General features: G+C 41.9%; 1 protein-coding gene across 1 annotated transcript in view; it reads right to left on the minus strand.

Moving 5' to 3' along the window:
* The window catches only part of sphkap (SPHK1 interactor, AKAP domain containing), a gene marked incomplete at both ends in the record, with an annotated part of 50,691 nt that overhangs the window by 2,686 nt on the left and 20,251 nt on the right, over positions 1–27,754 (minus strand). The window contains 7 exons of the mRNA XM_080024850.1: positions 770–931; positions 2,505–5,856; positions 6,691–6,961; positions 7,698–7,838; positions 8,166–8,225; positions 17,400–17,510; positions 20,736–20,838. Coding sequence (XP_079880976.1) covers positions 770–931; positions 2,505–5,856; positions 6,691–6,961; positions 7,698–7,838; positions 8,166–8,225; positions 17,400–17,510; positions 20,736–20,838 — 4,200 coding nt within the window. The remainder of the gene's footprint in view (positions 1–769; positions 932–2,504; positions 5,857–6,690; positions 6,962–7,697; positions 7,839–8,165; positions 8,226–17,399; positions 17,511–20,735; positions 20,839–27,754) is intronic.

The raw sequence follows: 27,754 nt of genomic DNA on the forward strand, positions 1-27,754 counted from the left end.
ACTGGCATGTTGCTAGCTACGATGGGCCTCATTCGTTTACAAACACTTTGTTTACATACCCATTTACAGAGCCTAGGCTGCATATTAACACCAGATTTTGGGTCACTGTACGGACGAGTAGTGTTCAGAAGATATTCACAGATTTTGACAAGAAGGTCCAGAATCGCTCACTCAACCTTTAATTTAGCAAGTATCTTATTGCCTCACTGAACATGTGGAGCCTTCCAAAGTCCCCTTATAAATGCATTTTTAAATACATTAATATTGCTTACTTTGGTGTTTATAATATCATTTGGTAAGTTGTTTTAAGGCAAACTGAAAGCAGGGATATTTCTAATGTTACATTTGTTTTAAACAGCAAACACAAAGCATTAACTATAGGCCATTTGGTAAAAGTTCAAAAAGCTGACGAGGTTGGCTAAAAGAGATGAGAATTTGATGGAGCAGAGAATGGTGTAGCAAATGTTCTGGACCAGAGGCTTTTTGATGTGAGAGGTCACAGCACTGAACCACTGCTGCCTACAACTGCAGGTAGTTGTGTGCGGGTCGCAGTCTGGGTCTAGTCCTGTATGCAAGCTATGGAGAGGGCCCCGCGGAGTGAGCTCTCTGCCATACACCGCCCTTACAGTGCAGATGTTGCAGCAGCAGGGAGTAGGTTGGCTTTGGCACAGGAGAGCACAGGTGTCAGCAGAGATGGGCCAATGAGTGGGGTGAGGGTGGGAGTAGCAGCGTTTGGAGCGAGCGGTATCAAGGAGCAACGGTTACTGACCCCTCGCTCAGCTGGATAAAACTACTGGTCTCCTCATGGGGGTCATCTTCAGGGGTTATATGGGACCAGCTCCCCATGCTCTCTTCACTGCTAGCACTCATAGAACGCTTGTCCCGCTTCACTACTGCAGCCACCGCCGCAGCTGGCCTGTCTCTCTCACTGCTGGGAAGAGCAAACCGCAAGATGGTAGAAAGGACCATCGGCTAGTTGTGCAAAATGTCTGCTGCAATGTGTTGTTACTGTGGCTGTTTTCCCTAATGTGGTGTCCATGGTCTTCTGTTTACTATTAAAGTATACTTTGAGTTTTGTTAAAATTACAATGCATTTTAGAGGGCAGTCGGGGTGTAGCTTATGCTCTAAAATCATAGTTCTACAACAACTTTATACGAATGAGAAGCCTTTGAAACTTGAAATAACTCTTCACCACATAAAAAGAAAGCAAAATCATTTTAATATACTGCAATATAATGCATCAGCAAACTGCACTCCCAGAGGCCAATCCCAGAGTCTCTATGTGTTTCAGGAAACTGATTAAATTAAGTCAGAATCAGATGATTGAGGGCTGCCATCCTCGACAAATTCCAGAGGGAAATCAGGTTTTATTGACTAGGCGAGTGATTGAGTTCCCCTCTTTCACATGAGACACACACGGCCACATCAGTTGTTTCTGGATCACACATTTTATCAAGTGAAAAGGAACATGTCTTGTGACTGTCCTTTGGCCTGGGAGTCTTTCATCTGTTTTCCTCTCTTTCACTTTTCAACAAGTTATGAAAATACTCTGTAACAGGCATACAGATTGCAAATGATTTCCCACATATATTGTATTTACACGTTCCTCTATATACCTCTATTTCACATTTACTTCAACAGGTTAATTTGATTTCACACTATGAACTGCTCCAGTCTTCATCGCCCTTATAATATCCACTAAATGTCTTATGGGAGAGTCTATACTCTGCTGCCTCCTCTGAATAGCCATTCTGACACTTTGAGGTTTTATAATTCGCGTGAATCTTGAGTATTTGTTTTGCTGAATTGTCATACTTGTTTGGATAAGACATGTACACCTTATAATTCAACAATCACAAGGGCGATATACCCTTGTAATGAATGCATTTACTTCATAAACACAATTCTTCAGGTTACCGTGCTGCCAAACAACTTCTCTTAAGCAAGCTTTATCTAATTTGATACCCAAGTTTATTGTTATTTTAGTGTTAATGTAAATCAATACCCGTATCTTGTGGTTTTTGTGTGTTAGCCAAGTGTGAGTGCAGCATCAAGGTGAGTTGCCCAGCCCCATATCAGATAAAAGATGAAGCCACTAAAAGCCTTCTGCAAACACAGTACATCACCCAGACAGAGTAAGTGACAACCGAGCCAAAGGTTTGTCAAAACTCACGCAAGGCTAAAATAGATTACTTTAGGGAAAGGATCTTATGTGTGCCTATCACTATACTTAGATAAATATCTACATATAGCCCTGGTATGCTTGGACAAGTTGGACAGTTGTCGAGCCTGGATCTCATTTGTTAAAAGCATGATTTTCTTTGACAACTTTTAATGTTAAAATGTACGTAATAAACAATGTGATTCTTTATTTCTTTCTCCTAACCATATCAAACTGATGAATCTATATTTTTCACATCTAATGATGATTCTGCTGCTGAGCTTTAAACTTTCTGCCTTAGGGTCTGACTCTCACATAGAGGGACTGTAAGCAGTGTAATACCTGCATCCGTTGGCTGTAGGTTTCTCCGTACGCTTGGTAGCGGACATCTCTGGGGGTGTTCCCTGATGCCCTGCTTCGGTCCTATCAGAGACTAAAAGAGTATCTTCCTCCCTCTGATCTCCCTCAATGTGAATCAGCGGCACATCTCTTGGGCCCCTCATGAAGAGTGCACTGCTGTCACTAGTCCCAGACCCTGTGCTGGTGCCAGTTGGCTCCTGGCTGGACCTACCCCGTCCACAACTGAAATGAGATTGTTTGAACCCCCTCCTTCTTTCACCAACAGGAATGCATTGCTGTGGGAGGGACCCAGATGTTCCCACATCTACATCTTGCAGGCCCCCCAGTGCAGACTTGCCTATGTCGACTATGTCAGCTGCCAGGCGATTGGCAAACTGCTGCACATGGGGCTCTCCTGCAGCTTCCAACTCAATACTGTCCTCCGGATCAGCAATAATCTTGTTCTTTCTCATCAAGGACTCAATGGAGCTCGACCAAGTCTCATGAATCAGCATATCAGTAATCTGGTCAGTCTTACCTCTTTGATAGAGGCAGGAGTCTGACTTACACAGTCCTGTGGCTGACACTGAGTTGGTGGGGAAGACATTCAAAGTGTCTCCATGCACATTGCGGGCGAATCCATCAAAAGAGTTGGCTTTAATGGGTGAGTTGACAGTCAGTCGTGAGTCTGAGGAGCGGCGGTCTGGGACAGAGGACTGTCTTATACAGAAAGGTGTTCTTGGAGAAGGGGGGAACAGGCTGTTGCTCCACTCTTTAGTCTTGATGATGCCATACTCTCTGTTTTCCTTATCCATGTCCCGAAGCATAAACCTGTAAAACTCCTCTGTGATGCTCTCTGTGCTGGACTGTTTGGACAGACAGGACGAGGTCCTGACATTAAGGTGACCATTTTTCTTTGTTGCAGCCTGTTGCACAGCTGCAGCCAGAATGCTGCTGGCATTTTTGCCTGCATAGTAATCCAGCAGAAGGTCAAAGCCTCTTCCCTCAGTCTCCATCTGGTTTACCATGAACCGTGAAAACTCATCTGTGATGCTCTCACAACTGGACTGCTTGGAGATTGAGCCACCACGGCTCAAGTTCTGACCCAACCTACTTCCAGGGCCCAGGTAGTTGGGTGTACCTGTGGGGTCTGCATCTTCTTCTGGAATGCTCTCGTAACTTGCTGCCTTCCCTCGGCTCCACCTCTCACACTGCAACCTGCTACGTGGCTGGCCTGTTTTGGAGGTATCTACAACGTTGAGCTCAGGGCAATTCATGATCCTGGCTGTGACTTCAGAGGCAAAGAGGGCAAATGGATCCTGCGGTTCATCTAAGTTGACCGATTCATCCACCACCCGGTTCACCAGCCTCTCCATCAGCTCTGGTTGCTCCTCTGTTTTCCTCTTGATCTCACTGAGACGGGGTGCCCGATGTTTTTTGGAAGCTGCATTGTTGCTTTGACTCTCTTTTCTCCTGAGCACCGTGCGGCAAGCTGGGATCAAGTAAGATTCCGGCCCTTCGGTAGATGTCCCTTTTAGAGCACAGAACCAGGGTTGTTTACCAGTGGAGTTTTCCAGGCAGATGGCTGCCAGTTCTGTGGCCATAGACACCACTGTGGCTGCCAAATCATCAGCATAGCAAGTAATAGGTGCCCTGGAGTCTGAGTCCATTCTCAAATAAAGAAGTGAACTGCAAGAGTTGAGGGAAGACTGGGGCGTGAGGGAGGACTGGGGCGTGATGGAGGCACGTCTGCTGTCACTGCCCGTCACTAGTCGTCCCCTCTTCTCTGTGCTATGAACTGTAAATTCACTCCAAGGTTCTCTTATGGCACCACTGCTTTGCTGGATATGCTGGTGGTCGGTGAAGTCCTTGGCAGGCAAGGAGGTGGATTTGGACTGACTTTGTCTGCATGATGACTGCTGCTGTTGCTCCTTGCTGTGTGCTGTGGAGGAAGATGCACAGAGATCACAATCCTCAAGCAAATATTTCTCCTTCAGCCCAGGAACCATGGTAAGCTTATCTGTGAATAGTAGCTTGTTGCTGTGGTTTTCACTATTAGGAGAATGGCTATGGCCAACTAGGCTCTGTAATTGACTTAATGTATCCTTTGTTTCCTTGATAGTAGCAGTCTTGCTAGCATAAGTATCACCCTCTTGCATCTCAAAAGATCCTTTGTCACATCTTGAGATGTGAGTGATTTTCTTGTGTGTCAGGCAAAGAATATCGAACAGCAAATTGTTCACAATATCCTGCAGAAAAACCTGGAGGTTTGGCGTAGCTTTTCCAGTACCCTCAAGTTCTTTTTTCTTTTTCGCTTTCTCTAAAGCATGCTTGAATAGGCTGTCTGCCACCTCAGTTATGAAGTCATCCACCTCTCTTTCATCCATGTAAGATTTTTTGGGACAAGTAATGCCATCTACAATTTTGTTATGTGTGGCCTCCAGCAGGTGTGCTACACTCCTGTAGCCTTGTGGCTGAGTCAGCACCTCAGCTGCTTCCCTGTGAAGGACCTCAGCAATGTTAGCACGAAACGCTTCCACACTGGTACTCTCTGCGACACTGCAATGCAGAGTGAAGGCTGCAGAGGCCTCGGCAGCAGACATCAGACCATGGGATGCTGTGTACACTTCAGTAGAATCTGCGTCAGAATCACCGCACTCCACTGACTCCTCTGTAAGCTCCACAGCAGCTACAGAACCAGCTACCTGAGCCATGCCACACATGGCTGAGGACAAGGAGTAGTATCCTCTCTCATCTGGTTCCTGCAGCTCCTCCTCTGGGTCTTCTTCTGAAGCTGATGCCATGGCAAGCTGTTCCGTCAACTGTGGAGTGGTTATGGTCCCAATGACACTGCCAGCACAAGCCAAAGCCACCTCTACATGTTTGGATGGGTGTCCTACATTTTCCTGGGTAATGTTAGCCTGTGTCCTATTCTCTGGCTTCTCTATGGCTCTCACAGGGATATCCTGGTCAGGCACATGATGAGACACCTGCATCTCTGGCCATTCTACAGCCCCGTCAGAAGTGTCTGGGCTTTGAACTATAACAATCTTGGGGAGTTCAAAAGAGCAGGTGCGCTGTTCAGAAGGCTGTTTGGTCTTTTTAAGACCAGTGGTGTCTGAAGGATGTCTAGAGAGCGACACACTCACAGCAGCCTCAGAAACAAAGGAGGTCTCATCTTGAGAAAGGCGTATGAAGGCATCTTGCAGTACTGACTCTGCCAGATTGTTTGCGTAGTGACCAGCTGATTCCTTTGTATGGAGGCTGGCTTCCCTTTTCCCCTCAGCATCCTCCCTGTCCTGTTGATGGGTCAGCAGTCCCCTCTGACATGTGAGCCTCTCACCACTCTCTGGTTCTGTGAAAAGAAAAAATAGAATAAAGCAGGGAATGAAAATGTCTGCACAAATTAAGAAGCTGCACCATCAGTCTCCAACGTGTCAGAGCTAAAGAAGAATATTCCCCTGTTTTATTCTTAATTTAATATTGGAGCTCATTTAAGTCTTGTTTGATCCAGTCAACATATGTGGATACAATTCCATCTTATTATTTCCATCCAACATTTTTCATTCATCACCAGGGTAACATAATGGCAAGGATGATGTACCTATCTTGTGTGCATGCTGCACCATTCACACATTCTCGGTCCAGCCACTTTATCTTGTATAGAGAGTGTGTTTAATCTTTTCTCTGAGATTTTGAATGGACAGCATGCTGACTCAGGCTGTTGTGTCTCACATGCAAATGTCTCACAGTAACAATGTGAGGCTGTTCAGGCTGTATAGTAACATATTTACACCTGAAAATGTGCTATGAAATGTTAAACCCCTGCGTTGTACATTAATTTATTATATTAATTATTAGTCACAAAAAGGACAGTACAGCAATTCTGGAGAATGCTTGCTGTCAGAATCACTTTTCCCAGTGTTAATAGGCATGTTACAGTGGGCCCCCTTTGTTTACATACCCTTTGATTACATACCAGTTGAAAGAGCCTAGGCTGTGTATTAACACCAGATTTTCTTTTTCAGCGGACAAAAAGTACGGACAGTTTCATAAATCTGTATACATCTGTAATTTTCTTGGTAGTTAAGTTTGATGCTTCATTAAAAATATTGGATCTACAACATGATCTCTTCATTGGCCTTACTTTTCAGCAGTTTTCACCCAACTCTGCATAAATGAGGCTCACCATTTCGCAAGCCATCATCCTCACTGTCATCACCGAGGTGTTCTGAGGCAGTCAGGAAATCTTCTTCTATGGACGAGATGGAGCGATTGGTGTCGTCATCGACCCGCTGCCCTGCTGCTCGGCCTGGCCGAAGCTGTCGCTCCTTTCCCCACTGCAGACCAATCAGGAACTTGTTGATATCAAAGATGATGCTGCCAGGTTGGGTGTAGTGTCTCTGCCCTGAACACTGAACCAGGCACACACCTGTACTTCTCTGCTGCTGCTGCCCAACCTGAATGGGAAAGGTACAGATACTTATTATTTATGCACACACAGTGACACATACTGTACATAGAAAGCATGTATACACAAAGTTCTAAAAGCATAAAAACACATAGTACTCAACACATCCAAATGTACACACCAATGATGCATCGATGGAAAAAAGATGCAATTAATCACAAATTATGAGATAGAATATTACAAACATCTTAAACCTTCAGATACATTGTTCAGATGTTGCTTTAAAGAAAAAAATTACTTTTATTTAACTCATTGGAGCTTTTCATACAATATTAATTATCTGTGCAAGCTCCTCAGGCTGTGTATTGATCCTAACATTGCTCTTATACAGCTATATATTTGCTGAGCTTCAAAAAGTCGATTTGATGGTCGATCTCTGAAAGGGAACAACAAAAGCAGAAAGCGATATCAGTTAGCTGCTATCGTTTGTGTGTTGGTATTTTTAGTACTGTGAAATATAATAAATAAAATAATTTTTTTCATCAATTCTTCTCTAACTTCGAGGGTTATTTCTGTTTATGCAAATGTTGACTTGTCATAGTTCAATGCCTCTGATGATGAAATACTTTTTTTTTGTTGGGAGTGAATTGGGTTGAAGGATACAATCCCTACTGTGGATTTTCCCTGGTACAAAGGGTTCAAATCTTATCAGACAAAAATGTAAGAACTTCTTGCACTCTCTGCTTCACAATCAGGCAGGTTCATTCACATCATTCCAAACTCACCTGCGAGGCAGAGTGTGGGTGTGTTTGGCAAGTGTCTGAGGCTTCCAGGCCACCGAGCAGAACGATCTCATTTTCTTTGGGCTGGTGGACAGTCAGTAACTCAACAAGCTTTGGCAAGTCTGGAGACACTGATGCCAATTTCTGCAGGAGACATGCAGAGCACAGAGACACAATCATGGGACTTCAAACCTTTGCATGTGTTCCCTGTGGTTCCAACTGGCAGACACATAATTAAAAAAGAGGTCTTGAGCTGCCTGAAATTACCATGATCTCCCAACTCTTCCGCCACCCGCTGCAAGAGGCTGAGAAATCTGCACATTATCTAAACAAATCAACACTCTAATTGTGGGTAAGGGATCCGTGGCTACTGAGCCAAAGATGACAGGTGAAATCCCATGAACAGCGTTCCTGGGAGATGGGTGGGAAGTGGGCGGGATAAAGAGGGGACTCAGGCAGGAGGGAGCTCACCTTAATGCTTTTTTCATCACGGTAGTCATTTTTTCCAGGGTCCAGATTTATAAAACAGATCTGCAAGAGACAAAAACACAACATATTAAAAGTGGCAGTGTGAACAGGAAATTGATCAAGCTGAGCAGAAGTAGAGCTTTACGTGTCAACTGTTAGAGTGCTGTAGTGTTCAAGTTACTGCATTGCTTTTCGCATTGCCATTACTTGGTCGCAAATCCTACAACAAAAACAAACGGAAGGAAAGCTTCTTTTAGTGACTAACCACTTAAACTACAGTACAATAAGGCTCTGTCTCTTACTGCAGAGCCCTTTCCAAGATGTTCTTGTTTCTCAAGGGCTGCAGGCAGCAGGTGTATATCAGCAATGATTTTTTTGTCTCTCTTTCCGCATTCCTCTTCCTCTGTCACACGCTTTGCTTCCTCCTCTTCCTATTTCACCCACCTTCGCCTCCGATAGCGGGGTTAATGGTGTGTGGTGGAGTCCTCATGTCAGTGCTGGTAGTCTGGGACTGTCCGCATGATGGTGTTTCTACAGCACACGGCTTCTGATCTAAGTTGGCAAAGCCAAATTTAGCCTGTGTGGCTAAACTAATAAAGCAAGACACCAAGGGCATTTGAGGTGGGGGTCTGTGTGTGTGTGTGTGTGTGTGTGTGTGTGTGTGTGTTAGTGCGTGCACATTGCTATGAGGTGCTTTGGGAAAGGACCATAAGTGTCTGTTAAAAACACATTTAATTTGTAAGCTCTCAATTATTTCATTTTTTCAATGCAAAACACGCACAAAGCATGCCTATCCTGCTTGCTCTTTTTTACCTCCGCCATCGCCTGCTATGCCTTCTGCTATCTCCCCCCCCCCCTTCTCTCCTCTCTAAACCATGGAAATATAAATAGTTTCAAATAATATAACCTTGACAACCATCACCGTTAAAATGATCTGAAGTTTTCATGGTGTCTAAAGAGATCTATTCTCAGAAATCATGTCAAGGTACAGATGCCCACAAGGTCTATGTATATTCTTTAGTTTTCCTTCTTTTCTTTTTCTTGCTGCAGATTTAAAAGTGAAGAAAAAGATGACGCAATAAATAGGCCAATTTACTGATGAGTTGACACTTCAACATGAGGCTGTAATTCTTCTACACAGCAAGAAAAACTGTCTGCAAAGCCAGATCGGATGAGACTGAATGTCCTCCAGATGAAGCTGTAATAAGGCACAAACAGAACATTTCCCATTCACCTTCGATCTCTGGTATAATCCAGTCACATAACATTTTCCAAACTATTAGGTCTAACGGGATGACAGTTGCAGCGTGAAAATGGAGCCAGTCAAGTACAGAAAATGTGATGTCAAAGACAGCTGTCAATGACAAAGTATCAACAAAGGTTTCAACCAGTCAGTGTATGTTTTTTCTCTCTCCTCTGCCTTTGACAGACTGCATGTGTCACCTATAGCATTTATCTGAATACCAAGAGGTTTGCTCCATTGTTACCTTTCCCTCAAAATTACAGCAATATCAATACACAGTTCACTTGCTCGTCTGTTGCCAGATCACTTTAGTTGATGTGATGAGGACTATTTTGAATCGCCGTAAAATGTCAACGTAAAGCATTTACTAAAAATGAGACAATGGCTAAATTTTGACACCCTCCCTTGCCCGTCAATACATCGCCTGCAGATAATAGACAGTTTGAGGGATAGCGAGGCGAAATGATCCTCGAATCTGACCTTGAAAAAGCAATTTAACCCCATCAGACGGCGAAAGCTGGAGGCATTCAGTTGTTCTAAATTTGGGAAGCAGAGGACCATGCAGTCATCTTTGTGACCGTGTGTATTAGACCAGGGACGACGGACACGCTCTGATTCTATCAGTTTTTCACCCAAGACGACACTCTCGCGTCAGGCTTTCTCTAAAGGACTGACCAAGTAGACATCATCTGAGGAAGCCTTCTTTTTCTAGGTAGGCCTCAAACTGCCTCGGTAGTAAAGGGATGTACAGGTTTGTAGTTGCTGATGTTGTCTTATTGCTGTTCGGTGCTGAGCAGGAAGGAACAGTTGCTTTCCAGTGGAGCTTGAAACGATGCTATGAGAGCAGTGAGAATGGACAGTGTAAAGCATGTGATCCAGTGTTAATTAGTGACATTGTTGATTTTTATATTAAGTATTGTTTATAGTGTTAAGGTTATTGAAAGAAAACACATCTGGCTGTGATTTATTAGGAACAATGCATGGTCACCATTGGCAAAGTCAAATACTTATGGCATCCATCCAACCAGACGTCATCACTGTGACTATTTTTCAGTAGTACAAGGGCACAATGCTTCCTACAATGCTGCTGAACGCATACACCACATCAATCATTTCATGCTGTTTGAAGAAACAGCCCATGTTATTTTCAGTAGAATGATACATCTAGGGGTTGTGGCTAAACTCCGCAGAGAGGAGTGTCTCACCACATCTTCTCGCTTCACTAGGTGCTCAACTCACGTACATCTACAGCTGTGCTCGAAATTGCTCCAGCCAACCAAATTAAACTCAGGGTGACTCTGGCCACCTGTGCTGCTAGTCTACTTCAAAAAAACTGGACAGTAATAACCCCTACAAGAAGGAAACATGGAAGTTGCCTCAGAGGCGAATTGAGCATATTTTAGTTTCACCTTCAGCAAAATGTTCATGATTAAATCAGTTTCTCCAAGGGCTAACGTCTTGAATTGCTCTTGAATAAAAAAAAAAATTAAAAAAAATCCAAGGCTACTTTCCGTAGAGGTTTTGATCCCTACACAATAACATGAGAAATGCTGCAGTTGTGTCCTATATGCTAATTCTGGTTTTCATTAGACTTAGTTTTGTAGTTTGATAAAACCAGCACAAGGTCCATTTACAAACTTTTCCCTGTTGACTTACAAGCTTTCAAACTTTTCACATGGTTACCATCAGCAGACGGAGTTTGCTTAGTTGTCACGAAGATAGATCTGTTTACATATGAGCATGAGGGCAGCTGGTATATTTATGCAATGATTAGGTTGAATGGTCCAGAAATAGCTAAGTGGGCCTTGAATTGCATTTCTTTTTGACAAACTACCATTTCAAGGGACAAGAATGAACCCTTAACCTAACTTAATAATTGATAGGTTTTATATAGCACTTTATTGCCTAGGCACTCAAAGACGCTTTACAGGGTTCCTGGTTCAATTCGTTCACACACAGTCATACCAGTGGTGGTAAACTACGAGAGGGTCTGGGGCAGACTGACGGAAGCGTGGCTGGCATTCAGCGCCAACGGCCCCTCCGACCACCACCTCAAACATACAGCAATCATACACATTCACATAAGGCAAGGTGGGTGAAGTGTCTTGCCCAAGGAGACAACAAACAAGACACAGGTGGCCGGGCGGGGATCGAACTGCCAACCCTTGGATCGTTGGCCAACCCGCTTAACCACCTGAGCCACAGTCACCCAAAAAACTTACCTGTTAGTACAGACAATAAGTCCTTCAAAAAATAGTATGGATTGAATTAACAGCACCTAACTGAGCAAGCATGTCCATCTATGAAAACTCATTGATCTTCATTTGCTGTTGAAGTTCAGAAAGTTCTAGAAAAAGATAGTAAGTGGACCAAGAAGTTGGATATTTTTCCTTCTTTTTTGTAAGCTTTATCTACCAACACACACAAAACGACCTACATTACCGTTGTGTCATATTAGTTATAATGCTTTTCAGAGTTTTTCCATTTTAGTTACATAATATTTTCCTTTAACTGTTTTTGTTTTATACTGTACACATGTAATTGTATGGGATGCAGACTTTGAGTTCAGGTATTCAGCCAATTATCTTCAGCAAAAGCTTTGTCGCTTTTCTGTTAACTTGGTAGGGGTTTATGACAGACGACCCTTCAGCCAAATTTAACTGCAGTAGGTTCAGGTATTGTTGGAGGCACAGTTTGTAAATGTGTGTTAAGTTAAGTTTCTTTATAAGTACATTTTCACAAAGCACATTGTAATTTCTTTTGTCACATGTGGAAAACCCTAACAATTTGCATGTGCAATACCCCACACATGGGTTTCATTGTCCCAACTTATTTATGCATACAATCTCATTTAGCCTCGGACGTACAACGCTTTTAAAATGGCAGATTTCTTTTTTTCTGTCTGTCTGTCTGTCTGTCTGTCTGTCTGTCTGTCTGTCTGTCTGTCTGTCTGTCTGTCTGTCTGTCTGTCTGTCTTATCATTGTATGCAGATACTACAGCACACAGTTGTAATACAACACAGACATGGTCAATAAAGCAAACCATTAGTAACATTATAGTCTCCTTTGTACATCAAAGCCTCGTTCCTCCTCAGCAGTCCTCCCTCTCTGCTCACTAGTCTGATCCTCCTACACACAGCTGCTGCTCTTCATCCTTCTGTCTCTCTATTTAAAACAAATATATATTTTCATGACTTCAAACGCAGATTTTTGTTTGGTTACACAGAACATGAAGCACTTCTTACTGTATGCATGTTTTGTGTCTTTGTGGTGTTTCTCACCCGAAAGCAACAGTTACATAAGGCTGCTTGAAAGAATTAAGCAAACACTTTTTCAATGTAAACTAGAATTCCCCCCACAGCCCCTGTGAAGCTCTGCTGTTGTGGGTTCATTCTCACTCCGAGGTCACACAACTAAACATATCGCCCTCAGTTTTAAAGTGCTTTGACTTATCTCAGTGGCTGGCAGCTTTAATTATAATTCATTTGATTTTAATTCAATTTAAATTAAGTTTGGGGTTGAAACAACATTAAGGCTCAGTGACTCTGCCACATTCATTTTGTGATGTGACCCAACAGCTACACAGCGCTTGTGTAGAGACCAGACCAGTCTATAATCAGCCTTATTTGAGTCCATAACTTTTAATAACTGATCAAATGCATAACATCGGCTTTTCACAAATCATAATAGAAAATGTGATGAAATTCCACATGCTAAACAACAAAGTTGTCCAGCCTTTTTGACTGCTGACTGAGCTGCTTCCTATCCATCTAGCATTTGAACAATAAAAAAAAATTTGAATGCATCATTCTTGAAAACCGTGTGAACTTCATTAACTGCTTTGCCTTTCTAGCTGAAAGAACAGGATACGTATATGAAGACACACACACACACACACACACACACACACACACACACACATACAATTAATTGGCCGTGATTAGCTCAGCTTGGAGCCCTGGGCTAAAGAGAACATCAAGAAGCTGATGCTGGCTCTTCTCACGACATGAGTAATATGGTTATGTATTGGAAAATGGGGGATTTAGACTAGCATCTCTGGGGAACCTATACATTACCCTGTGGGAACACGTAGGCATACATTTCCCAAAGGATCGTTAATGTAATGAGTGGATATGGAAAGAAACATGTTAATGAGCTGATTCAAGAGAACAAAAAACTCTAAAGGAAAGGACTATAATTAAAATGGCTAACAGCAGATTATGAACAGATGCGGGTTAGCCGATGCTGGGTAGGTAATATACAGTATAATCATTTGCTGTTGTCACATTTGGAGGAGTGCGAAGACATGTTTTAACTAGAATATGTTTTTGTTTGTTTTGACATCGGAAGGTAGTGCATATGAAATTAGATTTCTGTGTTTAAAGAGCTTAAATCGACTAATTTTGACATAGTAAATTACCTATCCAGTTAACTAGCTGCCACAGAGGCCGACACATACCCTACTGTATTGTCTCCACACATGAACTTTATAGTAACTATTATAGTATTTTGTCCTTAATTATAGATTTCAATAACACAGAATAACTAATATTGCCTCGCTACTTAGACAAAGGCTACTTAGACAAGTAGGTGTCATTTTTGACTGCAGTTTCTCATACTGTCACATGGACAGTCTGAAGTAAAAGGCGCATAGGGAAAGTTTAGAGGTTCAGTTTAGGTTCAGAAGGGAAAGAAGGCTGGTCTTCCTGCTATGATCCTGTTGTAAGTCAAGGCTCCTGCCACAGCTATTGGCATGTTTATTCCGTTCTCCCCTCTGCCTCGGCTGTGAGAGGACAGGCCGGGACACAACACCTGGGAGATGGAAGTGTTTGAATCTGGTGATGGATGGATCACACTCTGCCCAAAGCAGGAAGAGGGATAGCCAAGTGGAATGGACAGTGTTTTTTTCCGCATTTGAAACATTTGGCAACTCCTATCATGAAGTTAAATTCTAGACAGTGGAAATATATCATACGTGTCGTGTGCAGCTGACATTTGCTCTCCACTGTTTGATTTTTTATGTGTTTTGCATGTATGTTTATGTTCATCATCATCACGTTTTATAGCTGGATTGTCAAATTTTTTTCGAGCTTTGTCATCATATGTTTTATCTCAAAGTGTATATACTCACATGAGTTGAATACACATGTCAATTAAAGGATAAGCTCAATTTACATCAGAGTTTTAAAACGAGATTAAGCACAGATTTGCCTGACAGAGAAATAAAAGTTGTAAGGTGACATCTGTCAAAGTGCTCAGCCAATCAAATCTCTCAGAGGTGCGACGAATTCAGTGTGACAGTCACAGCAACATGACACTTCTCTGTGACTTCATGCATTAAAACATGAGTGACTGATCAGCAGAGGTGACAACATGATGCAGCCAGAGGTGGGTGACAAAAAAATAAATAAAACATTGTGTTTTATTTAGCTCACAGTTTAAAAGCCTTTTGCACCATTCGTGTTCCTGAATACATTAACACAGAACTTTTGATTTTGACTCTCGAACAAACATTTTTTTTAGATATTTTTTGGGCATTTTTATGCTTTATTGATAGTGCAGAGAGACAGAGGTGAAATGGGGCAGAGAGGGGAGTGACTTGCAGAGAACGACCACGGGCAGGAATCGAACCCGGGTCTGCTGCTGGGCCCGGCCTAGGGGGGGATGCCCTACCAACTGAGCTAAGGGCGCCCCCATTGAACAAACATTTCTTGAAAAAACTCAACATTATAGACAAATGTGGGTTGATTTTGGATCTGCAAGTTCATCAAAAGATACACCTCTAAAAAGTCCGCTTCGAGTAAAATCGGAGCATGCTGTTTTTCATCCTATTAAGAAACCTACAAACTGTTCGATGCTATGTTTGCTTTGATCCATTAATAAAGCTGAAAAAACGCCAAGTAAATGAAAACAAATCAAATCCTCTAGACATTATATACATCGATAGCCATAGCCATGTGCCTCACTGGGTGTCACTGTACGTACACAATATGACACCCTCTGTCCTTGGACCCTTGACTGGAATGAGGAACACCCCCCCCCCCCCACACACACACACACACACACACACACACACACACCCCAAATAATTCTTGTGTGGAGTTTTGTGGCCTTTCCTTTCTCTTCCTTAAAACCAAAACGTTCATTAACAAACTCTCTTGTCATTCACTTTTTTTTTTAGCTCCGTTTTCCACACTCTGCCTTTCTTCTGTCTCCCTGTTCATTTCTCACACACTGTCACCAGTTGTGCGTTCCTGTTTGATTGATCTGCGCCCTACGTAACACACACCACGGAGAATAGAGAGTCTGAGAGACAGTCTGTCACGTCAAAGTACGAGAGTGATGCATGCTGGGTGGACCGACTGGATCTTGTTTGCACTCGACATTCAAAAGTTTCCCTCTGATTCACAGAAAACCAACCCAAGGCAAAAAAAAAACAAACCAACATTTTCTCGTTAAAGCAAGAACTGTGAAGTTGAAGCTCTCTAGCCTATTGTTTTTTTTCTTTTCACAAAAGAGCAATGAAGATTAAACTGTCCTGTCTATGCCAAACTCAGGTAGGAATCCTGATGAGAAGCAGGCCTGTTCCGCACAAACGAGGGCGGCACAAGTGATGCTTTTGTTCTCAAGTCGGCAGCCATCACAAATAGCATTTCAAGTAGAAAATAATGAGGAGAGAAAAGAGTCATGGCAGCGTAGCTCATGCATCTGCTTCACGGGACTCCAGCTAATGATCAGCGGAGGGCGAGACATACGGAACATTTCCCCCCTCAAAAAAATCCACATACTGAGAGCCGCATCAGATACCAAACAACAATTCTGAAGAAATGTCTGATACAAACTCACACACACTTGTTTTGAGTGATGTGCACGTCTTGTCCTAGATGATACAGCTGGTGTCTCGGGGTTTCAGGAACATTCAATTCAGCAAGCGGCTGCTCACACTTATGATGTGTGACATGAGTGTGTGAGAATGATGCTCTTTGCTAAATTACTGCTATTCCCGTTACCTTGGCGATGATTATCAAACACTTGAGGCATGTTTCGGGGACGAGGAGGAGGGAGGCTAAACCATTTGAAAAACACTTGACGTGGGTTCCTGACATTTACTCTGGATAACATGGACCCGCTACAGTCCAACATGGAGGAATTAAAAAGAACAAGTATCTTCTGCTCAAGGCATAATTTTTTTATTTTAAGTTTTAATGGCCTCCTTGAAAACCCTGCTATGGTACTTTGCTTTGTTTTATCACCCCTTTGTTATTCATAATTCATGATGTTGAGCTCCCATTAAAACATTGACTGAACTAAAAAGTAGCACTTTAACAAGATTTGGAGTTTACATTACTGTTAACTGCTCTGTGAGACTGTACATGGGCATAGTTTTAACAATCTTGCAGCAGTATAATTGTAAAAGGAATATCTTGGTATATTTTAAGCTGCAAAGGGATAATGAAAAATTATATTCCATTCGAAGATGCAAAAACTAAATATACCATTCCGACTCATTTTCAATGAAGCCCAATGCAGGCCAAGTCTTCTTTTCATTCACAGCACTGGCAACGTATTCATCACGTCCGTCAACAACTGCACAGAGGATACATTAATTAAGGATTTTTCCATTTGTGAATAGTTTTTAAGATGAATTTTCCTTCCCATCAAAACCAAGTGCAAGGCACCTGAAGTTTAACTTCATGCCAGGCTGACAATACAGTGGTTCACTGATCTCTCTGGCTCAAAGTTTCCCATCTAACACAGTTGATCGGGCGTATTTATGCATCATCAACCCCAACTCACTTTTTTACACCATCTCCATACCCACACGACAGACATTAGATGACATCTCACATTATTTCTGCCTTGAAAGTCAAACCTAGTGTCATTGGAGGACCACAGACGTGTCTACTGCGGCCACAAAGCTCTAGACTAGAGATGCCTTGGTCGATCTTTGCTGCCCAGAGGCCTCTCTTCATGGTGCACAGTGTGCTACTCACCATGGTGCAGCTGCCCTCTGTGTCGTCGTCCAGCAGGCCCAGTCTGCACAGAGCTTTCTCATTCCTCATCCAGTAATCTGAGGAGTCCAGAACACTGTTGCTGCACAGCACCTGCGGCACAGACATAATCCTGCTTAGGTAAAGCATGCAGCAAACAATAAAGCTGCAATACATGGAGACACAGGCACTGCCACACACACACACACACGCACGCACGCACGCACGCACGCACACACACACACACACACACACACACACACACACACACACACACACACAGTTACTTTCATCTGCCAATCTCCCTCTTTGGTTGTTGGGATCGGTTGACCTTTGTCTCAGGATAAGTGTCCTTGGCACAGGATCGATAATCAGTCAGCTCAGCAGACACTGCACAGTATATATATGACAGTTATTCTCTCTCACCCATGGAGGGAGGGACACTTTATTGAAGCCTTTAGGATAAAGCCTACAGTCACAGAGCTGCCTTTGTCAATGACAGGCAAGTGCCCCTCTCCGACTGACTGATATTCATTGGTCTTAAATATTGACTTTTCTATTTTACTGACCCAATTAAAATGTCGATTTATTTACAAGGGTACAATGAATGGTTCCCTTGAGCCCTATAGGGTTAAACCATCAGTGATTCTTGAGAACCGGGACGAAAGGCCGTCTTCCATATGTAACTGCTGTTATCTTTAAAAATAAAAATATTTAAAATTGTAGATGTTATAAGGGATTAAGAATAGAATGTCTGGAGCACAATTATCCCCTTAAATTTAATTTTATCATTATTATGTCAAATATATGATACTTGTTATCTTCTCACGACGTCCAAAACAGTGTGTCCACAGAGAGGGTTTCAATCTTTCATATGCAATAAAACCTATTAAAAATGTACTTTAATGATTAAAAGGTGTTGTTTTCATCATAAACTACACTAAATAATCTCTCATATCAATAAAAACTGTTTTTCGTCAACACATTCATGTTTTATATGGTTTCAAAGTGGTGGGACACTTTTTGTCACCACCGTCAGACAATCCATTAAAATGTAAGAACATCTGCCAAAATAAGGGGCAGCTGTCATCATGAAGGACCTCTTGTCACATTCTACCTCTGCAGAGTACATTAGAGTCAGACAGGCTCTGATAAGTGTTGTAGTTTTAGAATATTTTACATTCCAAATCTTGAAAGTCATGCGTCACAACCATGATATGTCAACACCAACTTACAATTTCTGTAAGTTATTTGAAATGTTTCGATCATTTTATATTCCTGAAGTAGTTCATACTAGCACCAATCATCAACAGAAAAAACTAATGGCTTACTAGGAATTCCATTTGTTTTGTTTAAGAAACGTTAAATATGTCAGCACCGTCAGATGTCAACTCCGTCAGATTTCCTGTCTGACGGTGGTGACAGGCCAATGACGGAGTTGACATTCAATGTGAAGGCATCATATTTGGGTGGTTTTCAAGTTATTATAATTATATTTAATACAGAAATAGGGTTTAGTTGTTCTAATACTGTATTTATGGAAACTCTAACAATCTTATTTAGTCATGGATGATTCTTAAAAAAGTACAGGATGATTTACAAAATGAGGCTTTTAGAGCAAGTCTGATTGAAAGACTGTGATGTGAATCTTGAATTAACGCTCAACCAATAATATGCTGTTATAAAATCACTGTTATTGATTATTCTACGTATTTGATGGTTATCTGGGTTTTTGTCACCACCGTCCGATATGTCAAATTCATAAGATATACTTGACAACTCCGTCAGATATACTTGTCAACTCCGTCAGATATGTGTCAACTATGTCAGATTTATATTATTATGATAATAATACATAATGATATTTCATAGTTGTTGAGGAATGGTTGGTCATATGTGAAAATCTAACCAGTCACCTAACATGATGTATTTTGAAATTTGAAACACACCTTGATAACTGTTAATTTTAAAGTAAACATTATATTACACAGTTCAACTGAAGAACATAGAGGAAAATCGATATAAAATATCTATAGTCATATACATTTTGAAAATATTTTTTGTGGCCTCTGTCAGTCTTGGTGAATACTTGTGATCACAATTCTTCTCATGGGTCTATCATAAATTGAGGGAAAATAAATTTGTGTTTTTGGTGTCTGACGGTGTTGACACAAAATAAGGAATGGCAAGGTAAAAAGCCCATTTTGAAAGCTGGGAGGTTGTATCAAAGTGTAGCTCAGTAGCTTAGTATATGTTGGAAACATACATGTAATTTAATTTGCCTAAACATAGGGTTTGTATTTTTTCAACATTGCACCCTGTTTTGTCCCACTTCTCAAGAATCACTGATATTTGTATCTATTCATTTTTAAAACAGAAAGATGATCTGCCGTGTTAAAACGATACATCTCAAACACGTTGCACTACATTTTTACAGCAGATTAAAGACTAAACCCACACTCTATAAATAAATGATTATTATGCAATTACCGTGACATATGACAGATATTACGCGTGTCCTCACTGTGTGTATTTTTAGTGACAGATCCTGCCGCCCCCTCCTTGCTTTGCCCCCCTCAGGTTAAGGCCATCTGTGCAGGCCCTCGGCCAGGTAAAATAGAAGTGAGGTATAGTAGTAGACTCAGCTGATCTCGCTTAGAGCGACCATATCAAAGGACTCGGCACAGGGCAGCGGAGCACGAGGCCCAATTATGAGAAAGACATCGCCTGGTGTCTCTTCTTACAAGGCGCTAGAGTGGAAGTTAGTTAAGATCATGAGCGATAGGCTAATTAGGAACACACACTGGCCAGTACACTTGCACACACACACACACACACACACACACACACACACACACACACACACACACACACACACACACACACACGTGTACAGTAAAGGAAGCATACATATACTGTAGATCTGCACACACTTTGAAAGGAAATTCAATCTTGCCTCCACCTCAGCCTATACTGATCTGTACTATTTCCCCTTTAGCGCTGGGAGATGGGAGATGATAAATCTACTGGGCTGGGCTGAGGGCCGGGCTCTTCCTCCTATCGCACCGCCCCTGGCTGTCACAGGAGATACCTGGAGGAGGAAATGAAAATCTCGTGCACCGCTGGGAACAAACGTACACAGAAAGTGATGGGGGGACAGATATGATGGATAGGTGCACGGGCACACGAAACATTGATGACAAGGGGTCAGAGCAGACAGACAGAGGGACACGCAGGTGGACACACACACACACAGAAAACACACAGACACACACACACACACACCACACACACACACGTTCATCCCCAACAAGAGCAGCTCTGGGTTTTATTTTTCACCTTCTTGCAGGCGCTGATGGACGAGGCCACGGTGCTGTCAGTGCTGCCTCCCGCCACTTCGATAGTCTCGGAGCCTTCAAACATGGCAGAAGACTGGAAGTTACTGCAAGGCGAAAAAGGACACAGAGAGTTGACGTTATCAGAGCAAGTTCTCCTTTAAAAAAAACGCTTTTGGTCTCTTTCTTGAACGCTCTTGATCTTGACAAAAGTCTTGGATCAGGTTGACAGGTTTTCTCCTGCTCTGATTGGAGCAGCGTCATCGCTTGTCTCATTTGTTCATACGCATTAGATTATCCTTCATTTTCATTGCATATTAATACACAATAAAATTGAGTTTGGGCTGTGCAGCTGTGGCACTATGCCAATGAATTAACCGCATAGCTGCTATGTCAGACAGGGCAATAATTTCAATAATTTGAGCTGAATTCTGTCGAGCAAGACAGGGTCAGGACAGCTTCCTTAAGAAAATGATGCCCTTAAGAAAATGTTGGCCCGCTTCTGATCATCATTCATTGAGGAGTTCAGAGACTTTTAGTTGTTGGACATTGAAAGTCATGTCCTTTTTCTATCACATTATTATTTATGATGAAAACATTTCCGTGATGTCTCTCTCTGCAGACTCTACCAGCATGAATGCAAAATAAAGCTGCATGTTGGAAGCATTATTGGACGGTAGCCTTTGGCAAAAGGATATCAGTGTGTCCTGCAGCCAGTCTCCAATTTCTATGCACGAAAATATCATCCACATGCTGTATGTGCGCATTAAAGCTGGGGTGGAGGATTTGTTGAGAAAATGGCAGTTGGGATAGAGATTTGAATTCAAATACCTGAACCGCTCCACTTGTTCTCTTTGGTCCCTCCCCTGTGGTCCCTCCCTGACATGCTCTACACAAACAAAGTTGTGCCAAAGGGAATGGACAGTCCCAACAGCCAATAAGAACAGATAATCTGAGCCTCGCTCTGATTGGTCAAAGTGTATAGCTCATGTTATTTTTGACCAATCAGAAATCACATACCCCAGCTTTAAAGGTGATTGTGATGTTCATATGGTGCACGAGACATTAGGATTCTACAGTCAGTCATGATGACAATGTTTCTCAGACTACAGCGAGTCTAAACACAACATAGCAAACTCGAAAATGCCAAGAAGGCATCATTATCCTCCCTGCATGCGTTCACAGAGATAAACTGAATCGAAGATAATCTGGAATGGCATTAATGAGGTTCAATTTGGAAAATAAAGGGACGGGAGGGATGCATATTCAAATGGGAGCAGATGTTTTTTTCTGTAATCCACATATTTCGAATCAAATTAAAAGCGTTTCATGTTGAATGCCTTGAGGGTTGACACTGTGTCTATTTGCGGTTCACAAACATCCCTGATATAAATAAGCCTGTCACATGAAGAGTGACTTTACTCTGAATGGCCTGAGGCACATGGAATTCAAAAAGGTATTGGAGATAAGTGTAGCCTATATGACGTGCTTTAAATAGGCTGCTGCATTTGCAGGCGCACATCAAACGCGCAAACACGCAGGCACCTATTCTGCAGTGAATATGTTGGAGGCATGCAGGAAATTGGAGTCGAATGACACTGTAAGAAAAATATTAAGGAAAAGAAAACACTGCAAAAAAGAAGGTATTTTTCCGGTTTTTATGCAAATGAGCGATGTTCCCAGGAAATTGAGGCAGACCTGCGGGATCGATTTGTCACGCACGACCACCTTTATAATCTTATGCTTAAAGACCTTTCCATCGCGACACGGTGATGACTGACAGGTTGGTGCTCTCTCGTGGTGCCGGGGCCAGAGAGCATCAACCAGATTCGAGGACACAATGAACCCCGTGAAATGTGAGGCCTTCATGGACTGACCCCCGGTCCGGTTCTAATTTGTTGTGCATTCGCTTTTGATGTTGAGGATCCCGCCAGAATGCAGCAGAATCAATCCAGTATATTAGTGCACAAACAAGTTCTTGCGGTATAGCCTTTGTGTTTTAAAGCTTTGGACGGCGTTCAACATAACTAAATAATTAGTGTATAAAGTGTAGGTCCCGACTGAGAAATGCAGAAACCTTTGATTTGAACTCTAATGTTGACATTCTACACCGGACGAACAAGAGGACTATACCTTATTAAAAACACAGTGTGAATAAATTAAACATTTGCTGTCCAATTTTCTTTATTGACACACATTTCTCATTCTGGCCAAGGCAAGGCAAGCTGGAACATTTTGTTTACTGCACAAGCACTGGCAGTTGGCCGTGAAAGCGGCTTTACTGCAACGCTGCGTGGATGTTGGTGCGCGTTTTCCAGCACTTAACCGCACTGGCACACTTTGCACTGTCACACAAATCACAACGCTTTGATGATTTGAAAATGAAATAGGCCATGTTATTGGGCATTGGCACATCACATTCACTTCAATCTTGTGCGCTTTGGAAAAAATAAGAAACAGCTGAAATAGCCCCATCTAGCCTACTATATATTTAAAAGAGTGCTTCAAGTAACTCAGTAAATCTATATGTGACATTTTAGGGAAACAGGGTAGCACCATGGACGCAATAAAACAAACACATACTATACATAAAGTAACTGCTCGTTACTGAATATCAAACATCATTTAAGAACCTATAGAGACCCTGCTCATCTACATTGTTTATCATTTATTTCCCCCGGGGATAATAAGCAGTGACTTACCTCGGCTTTTTCAGGAGGCCCTTTGCACCTGCCATTCTGTCAAAAAAAGAAATAGCCGACCTGTCCTCAACTGGTGTGATTATTTCCTGTGGGTGTCAGGAGGACAGGGAAAGCTACAGCCGAGCGCCTCGATGCGTAATTGTCCTCGGGACGCTCTCCGCTCCAGATGCGCATCCCCGACAAAGCACTGAAGGAATCCAAGACTGCTTCACCGTGACTAGGAGGGATGAAACTGAGCCCCGCGGTACCAGCAGCAGCAGCAGCAGCACACAACACTGCGTGCTCCGCTCGACTGTTCGCCAAGTGCTGAGTGCACGCGCAGGAGCCCCGCGTGGGTCAAACTTAATGAGCTGCTGCACGACGCAGGCAAAGGCATGGGTATGGATAGTGCGTGCGTGCGCATGTCGACGCAACCGCATGTGTACCTACGTCTATGAACCCAATATGAACTTAAGGAATGTGTTAAGATATACAGTAACTCATTTCTTTATCGGCGACGGCTTATAAAAACACAGCAAGTTACATTAAAAATGCATGGGTTTCAATGGAGAATGTATCAGCATAGGCAGCAGCAACAGTACTGAAATAGGGAATTAAGAAAGGCTATTTTAATACTAAATAAACACAGATGGTTTCCAGTCACGTGATCTACTTCTGCCATTTTTTTTTTTTACTTTCAGCTTCATGTGAATTCTACTTTCTCCTGTTGTTGAGGCAGGTGCTCTATATACCTCTTGTTACAAAACATAGTCAGTGTGGAAGATGTCATGTTTGGCTAGCCTTCCCCCCTCAACAAGCACACACACAATCCAACACCCATGTTTCATTTCAAATGTGTATCGTCCAGTGACGCAAAAAGTGGATCTGCCCGTTCATTTTGTATGTGTGACCAAGCTACAGGGGATAAACTGTCACAATGGTCTCCATGGAAATATCAAAGTCTCCTGTGTGTCTTCTTCGGCTTAATTACAAGTGAATGGAGTTTTGTCTGTAGAGTGACTGTGATTGGAACCTGATCATGTTGCTTATAGAGCCCCCCATCCCAGATTCTCAATTGCTACTTCAGGACAGACCCCTATATCATCTCCATCACATTTGCAGCCATAATCGCGCTTTGGGTGTAATATATATTTCCTTTGTAACTGATGGTTTAGGGGGAAGATATACCTCCTTGAGCCATAAAGGAGGTCAACAAATAATCAGGAGGGTCTAAATAGAGCTATGACCTTCAGTCCTGTATTATTATCCCCTTATTGTGCTCCTGAGACTGAGTCGGGGGACAGAGAAAGATGAGCACAGAGAAAGTAAGTGTACTGATGGGAATATGGACTGCGAATATATATATGTGTGTGTGTGTGTGTGTGTGTGTGTGTGTGTGTGTGTGTGTGTGTGTGTGTGTGTGTGTGTGTGTGTGTGTGTGTGTGTGTGTGTGTGTGTACGAGAAACATAAATTGTGGAGTGGATGGCCAAAGAGTACATATGAAATCTGCTGGAAGGATCCTTTCTGCCAAGGGGAATGCTTATTTCTGGCATGTGCTTCACTTTAAGGAGACTTATTTTTACTTAACGTTATCGGTGTGTTATTTACCTCTATACCATTTGCTTTCATTCCACAATAGCAGCGACTATTCAACAATATCAAACCCCTTTTAAGGCAAAACCTGTGAAGAAAAGTGTACCCACACAGGGAACATACCCATACAACCCATACTGATAACAAATTCCACCAGCCTGGCTGTGTGGTTATTAAAATAATCAATCAATCAACACATGTTTCAAAAGACTGCAATTGCTCTTACATTCAGAATGATTTTAGAGCGTTCTGAGTTACTGTATAAACCACATTCACACAAAGTCATAATTGAATAAACTTGAATCGCTCAGCCGGTTTCACACAAATCTCTCATAACAGATCCTGATATAAATAGCAGAAGTCCTGCATTAGCTAGCTATTTTCACTGACCGTTAATAATGTCCTCTGTGGTGTACAGTACAATCTCATTTCATGCTTCTCAGCAGAGAGGAAAATTGTTTTTGTAGCTGAATATTTTAAAAACGACCAAAATGTGGTGCTGGGGAAGCCAAATGTATATTCTTTAATACATAACTGATGATAAAAAATATATATAATCCAACAATTACATTTTGGGATTTGTAAGTGTGTGATACCCATACACCACAGCCTGACTCAATGTATTATCACAATGTGTAAACCACACATGCAGTGCGTAACACGCTGAATCATCCACACAGAAGCTGCTCTAAGTCTTGGAACCCTTTCAGAAGACCTGAATATGAGTCAGTCAATATTACACCTTTACTCTCTGGCTATGAACCAAAACCATGTTGGAACTGCAGACTTTTTCTGTAAAGAAAAATACACGTTTTTATTGGTTGACATATCTATCTCTATCTATCTATCTATCTATCTATCTATCTATCTATCTATCTATCTATCTATCTATCTATCTATCTATCTATCTATCTATCTATCTATCTATCTATCTATCTTTAACATCATTAGAATTCAGTGTGTGACACATGAAGGAATATGAAATTATGTATCTGAAAGTAATTTGGTTTGCTTTTGGCAGAGCAGAAACTGCCACCTCATCTCTCATATGTTGCTGTTTGGTGGTGTGTGTGCACGTGTGAATTTAAATGGAGACCCCAACTGGAATATCATCACCTCAGAGACACATGATTAAACAAGCACTCGGTTGTAATCACATTACGAGCATCTGAAGCATCATTTTGTAATAGAGTTTACATTCGCCCCGCCTCACATATTACAGTTTTTCTCAGTTGCTTTGGTGCTTTTCTCAGATCAGAATGAACATTCTCATAACTATTAGTTCAACCACCGCAACATTTAGTCATTTGAGCACATCATAGTAGCAATTTCTCCTTCCTCTGAACAAATTGCAAATGCTTTTGGACATGTATCAGTTGCTTTCATACAATTCTCTGCTGTTTTATAACATTGTCATTTGCTTATGTCATGTCAGTCAAAATGAACTATACTTATGGATGCTGAATAGTCATTCCCAATAAAACTAATAGTCTTCATTTCATTGCTTGAGTCATTACATACAAAATTGTTGAACTAGTTATCAAATTACCTTTATATTATATTATTATACCTTTCTTTATCATTTTTTCCTGGAAATGTCTCCTAAATTGAACAATTGCTCTCAGGTGGACTTCAGCTTTCACTCATGAGGAGGTGTGTGAAGTATTAGTTGTAACCAATGACTTTCCTCGCTGTTTTGCAATGGATAATATCCGTTGTGATGTAGATGAAAATATGTGGCCAGACAGACAGGAACGTCTGGATGTGCCAGAATGATTTACCTGTATATGTTCAGTTACAATATGTCCTGTTATATTGTTCACATTTGTGCACAGCTCTACCAAAAGGGTGGTTTTATATGTGTGTTCTAAATAAGTGACTGAAGTGTATTTTTCTTTTGCACAATGCTGTAGAATTGCAAATAGCATATACAGTAAAAATGTGAAACATACGTATTCAGTGTCTTGTACTCACTTACTCCCCTAACTACAGCAATGTGTAACTTTACTGTAGTTTTCAAATGGCTGTACAAGTAGTGTATAGTGCTGTCTTGAGCATTTTCAGGTAGTGTCACCGAGTTCTGACCTTTTGTTTGCATTGGAAATCACTGAGAGAATAAACTGTCATAATGAAAACATGACAAAGCCATTTGACCATCTTGTTCATAAACGATGGTGTCAAGACTTCCAGTGTCATGACACTGGCAGTTTCATTGACATGAATACTTGCTTTTGAGGAATAGACTATCCATTTTTAGCAAGTGATGTACTTTTGCAGGTTATCCACTAGGTTTTGCAGTTTGCACTAATTGTTTTGAGATATACACTAACTGCTGTGCAAATGTTAATAGTGTTGTGAGAAAAGCATCAAAGCGACTGAGAAAAACTGTAATTGGCACTCACATTATTTGCCCGCACTGGGATCTGTTCTCAATATGCAAATTAGTAAAGGGACCTGGCTGGCAGATTGTAAACAAACATGGTACGTCCCAGGTCACTTCTGGCAAGGGAAAACTTGCGGGCTAATGCTGCTGCTTAGGTGCCCATTCTACATGCTGAGCAGAGTGGTTTTCTTCGGCACGCGGTAACTGTATGGATTGCATTTCCACCTGGATGAGACCCAAACACAGTGATGAATATGGCATTAGATGCCTATTCACAGGTGCACATGACTGCGGTCAAGCAGCCATCTCGCACATGCAAGGTCCGTAGTTTGAGAAGTATAGGCGAAGAATCAATTTTTTGTGTA

Source organism: Ammodytes marinus (assembly GCF_949987685.1).
Source record: "Ammodytes marinus genome assembly, chromosome: 3".
In the NCBI taxonomy this organism is placed as follows: domain Eukaryota; kingdom Metazoa; phylum Chordata; class Actinopteri; order Uranoscopiformes; family Ammodytidae; genus Ammodytes; species Ammodytes marinus.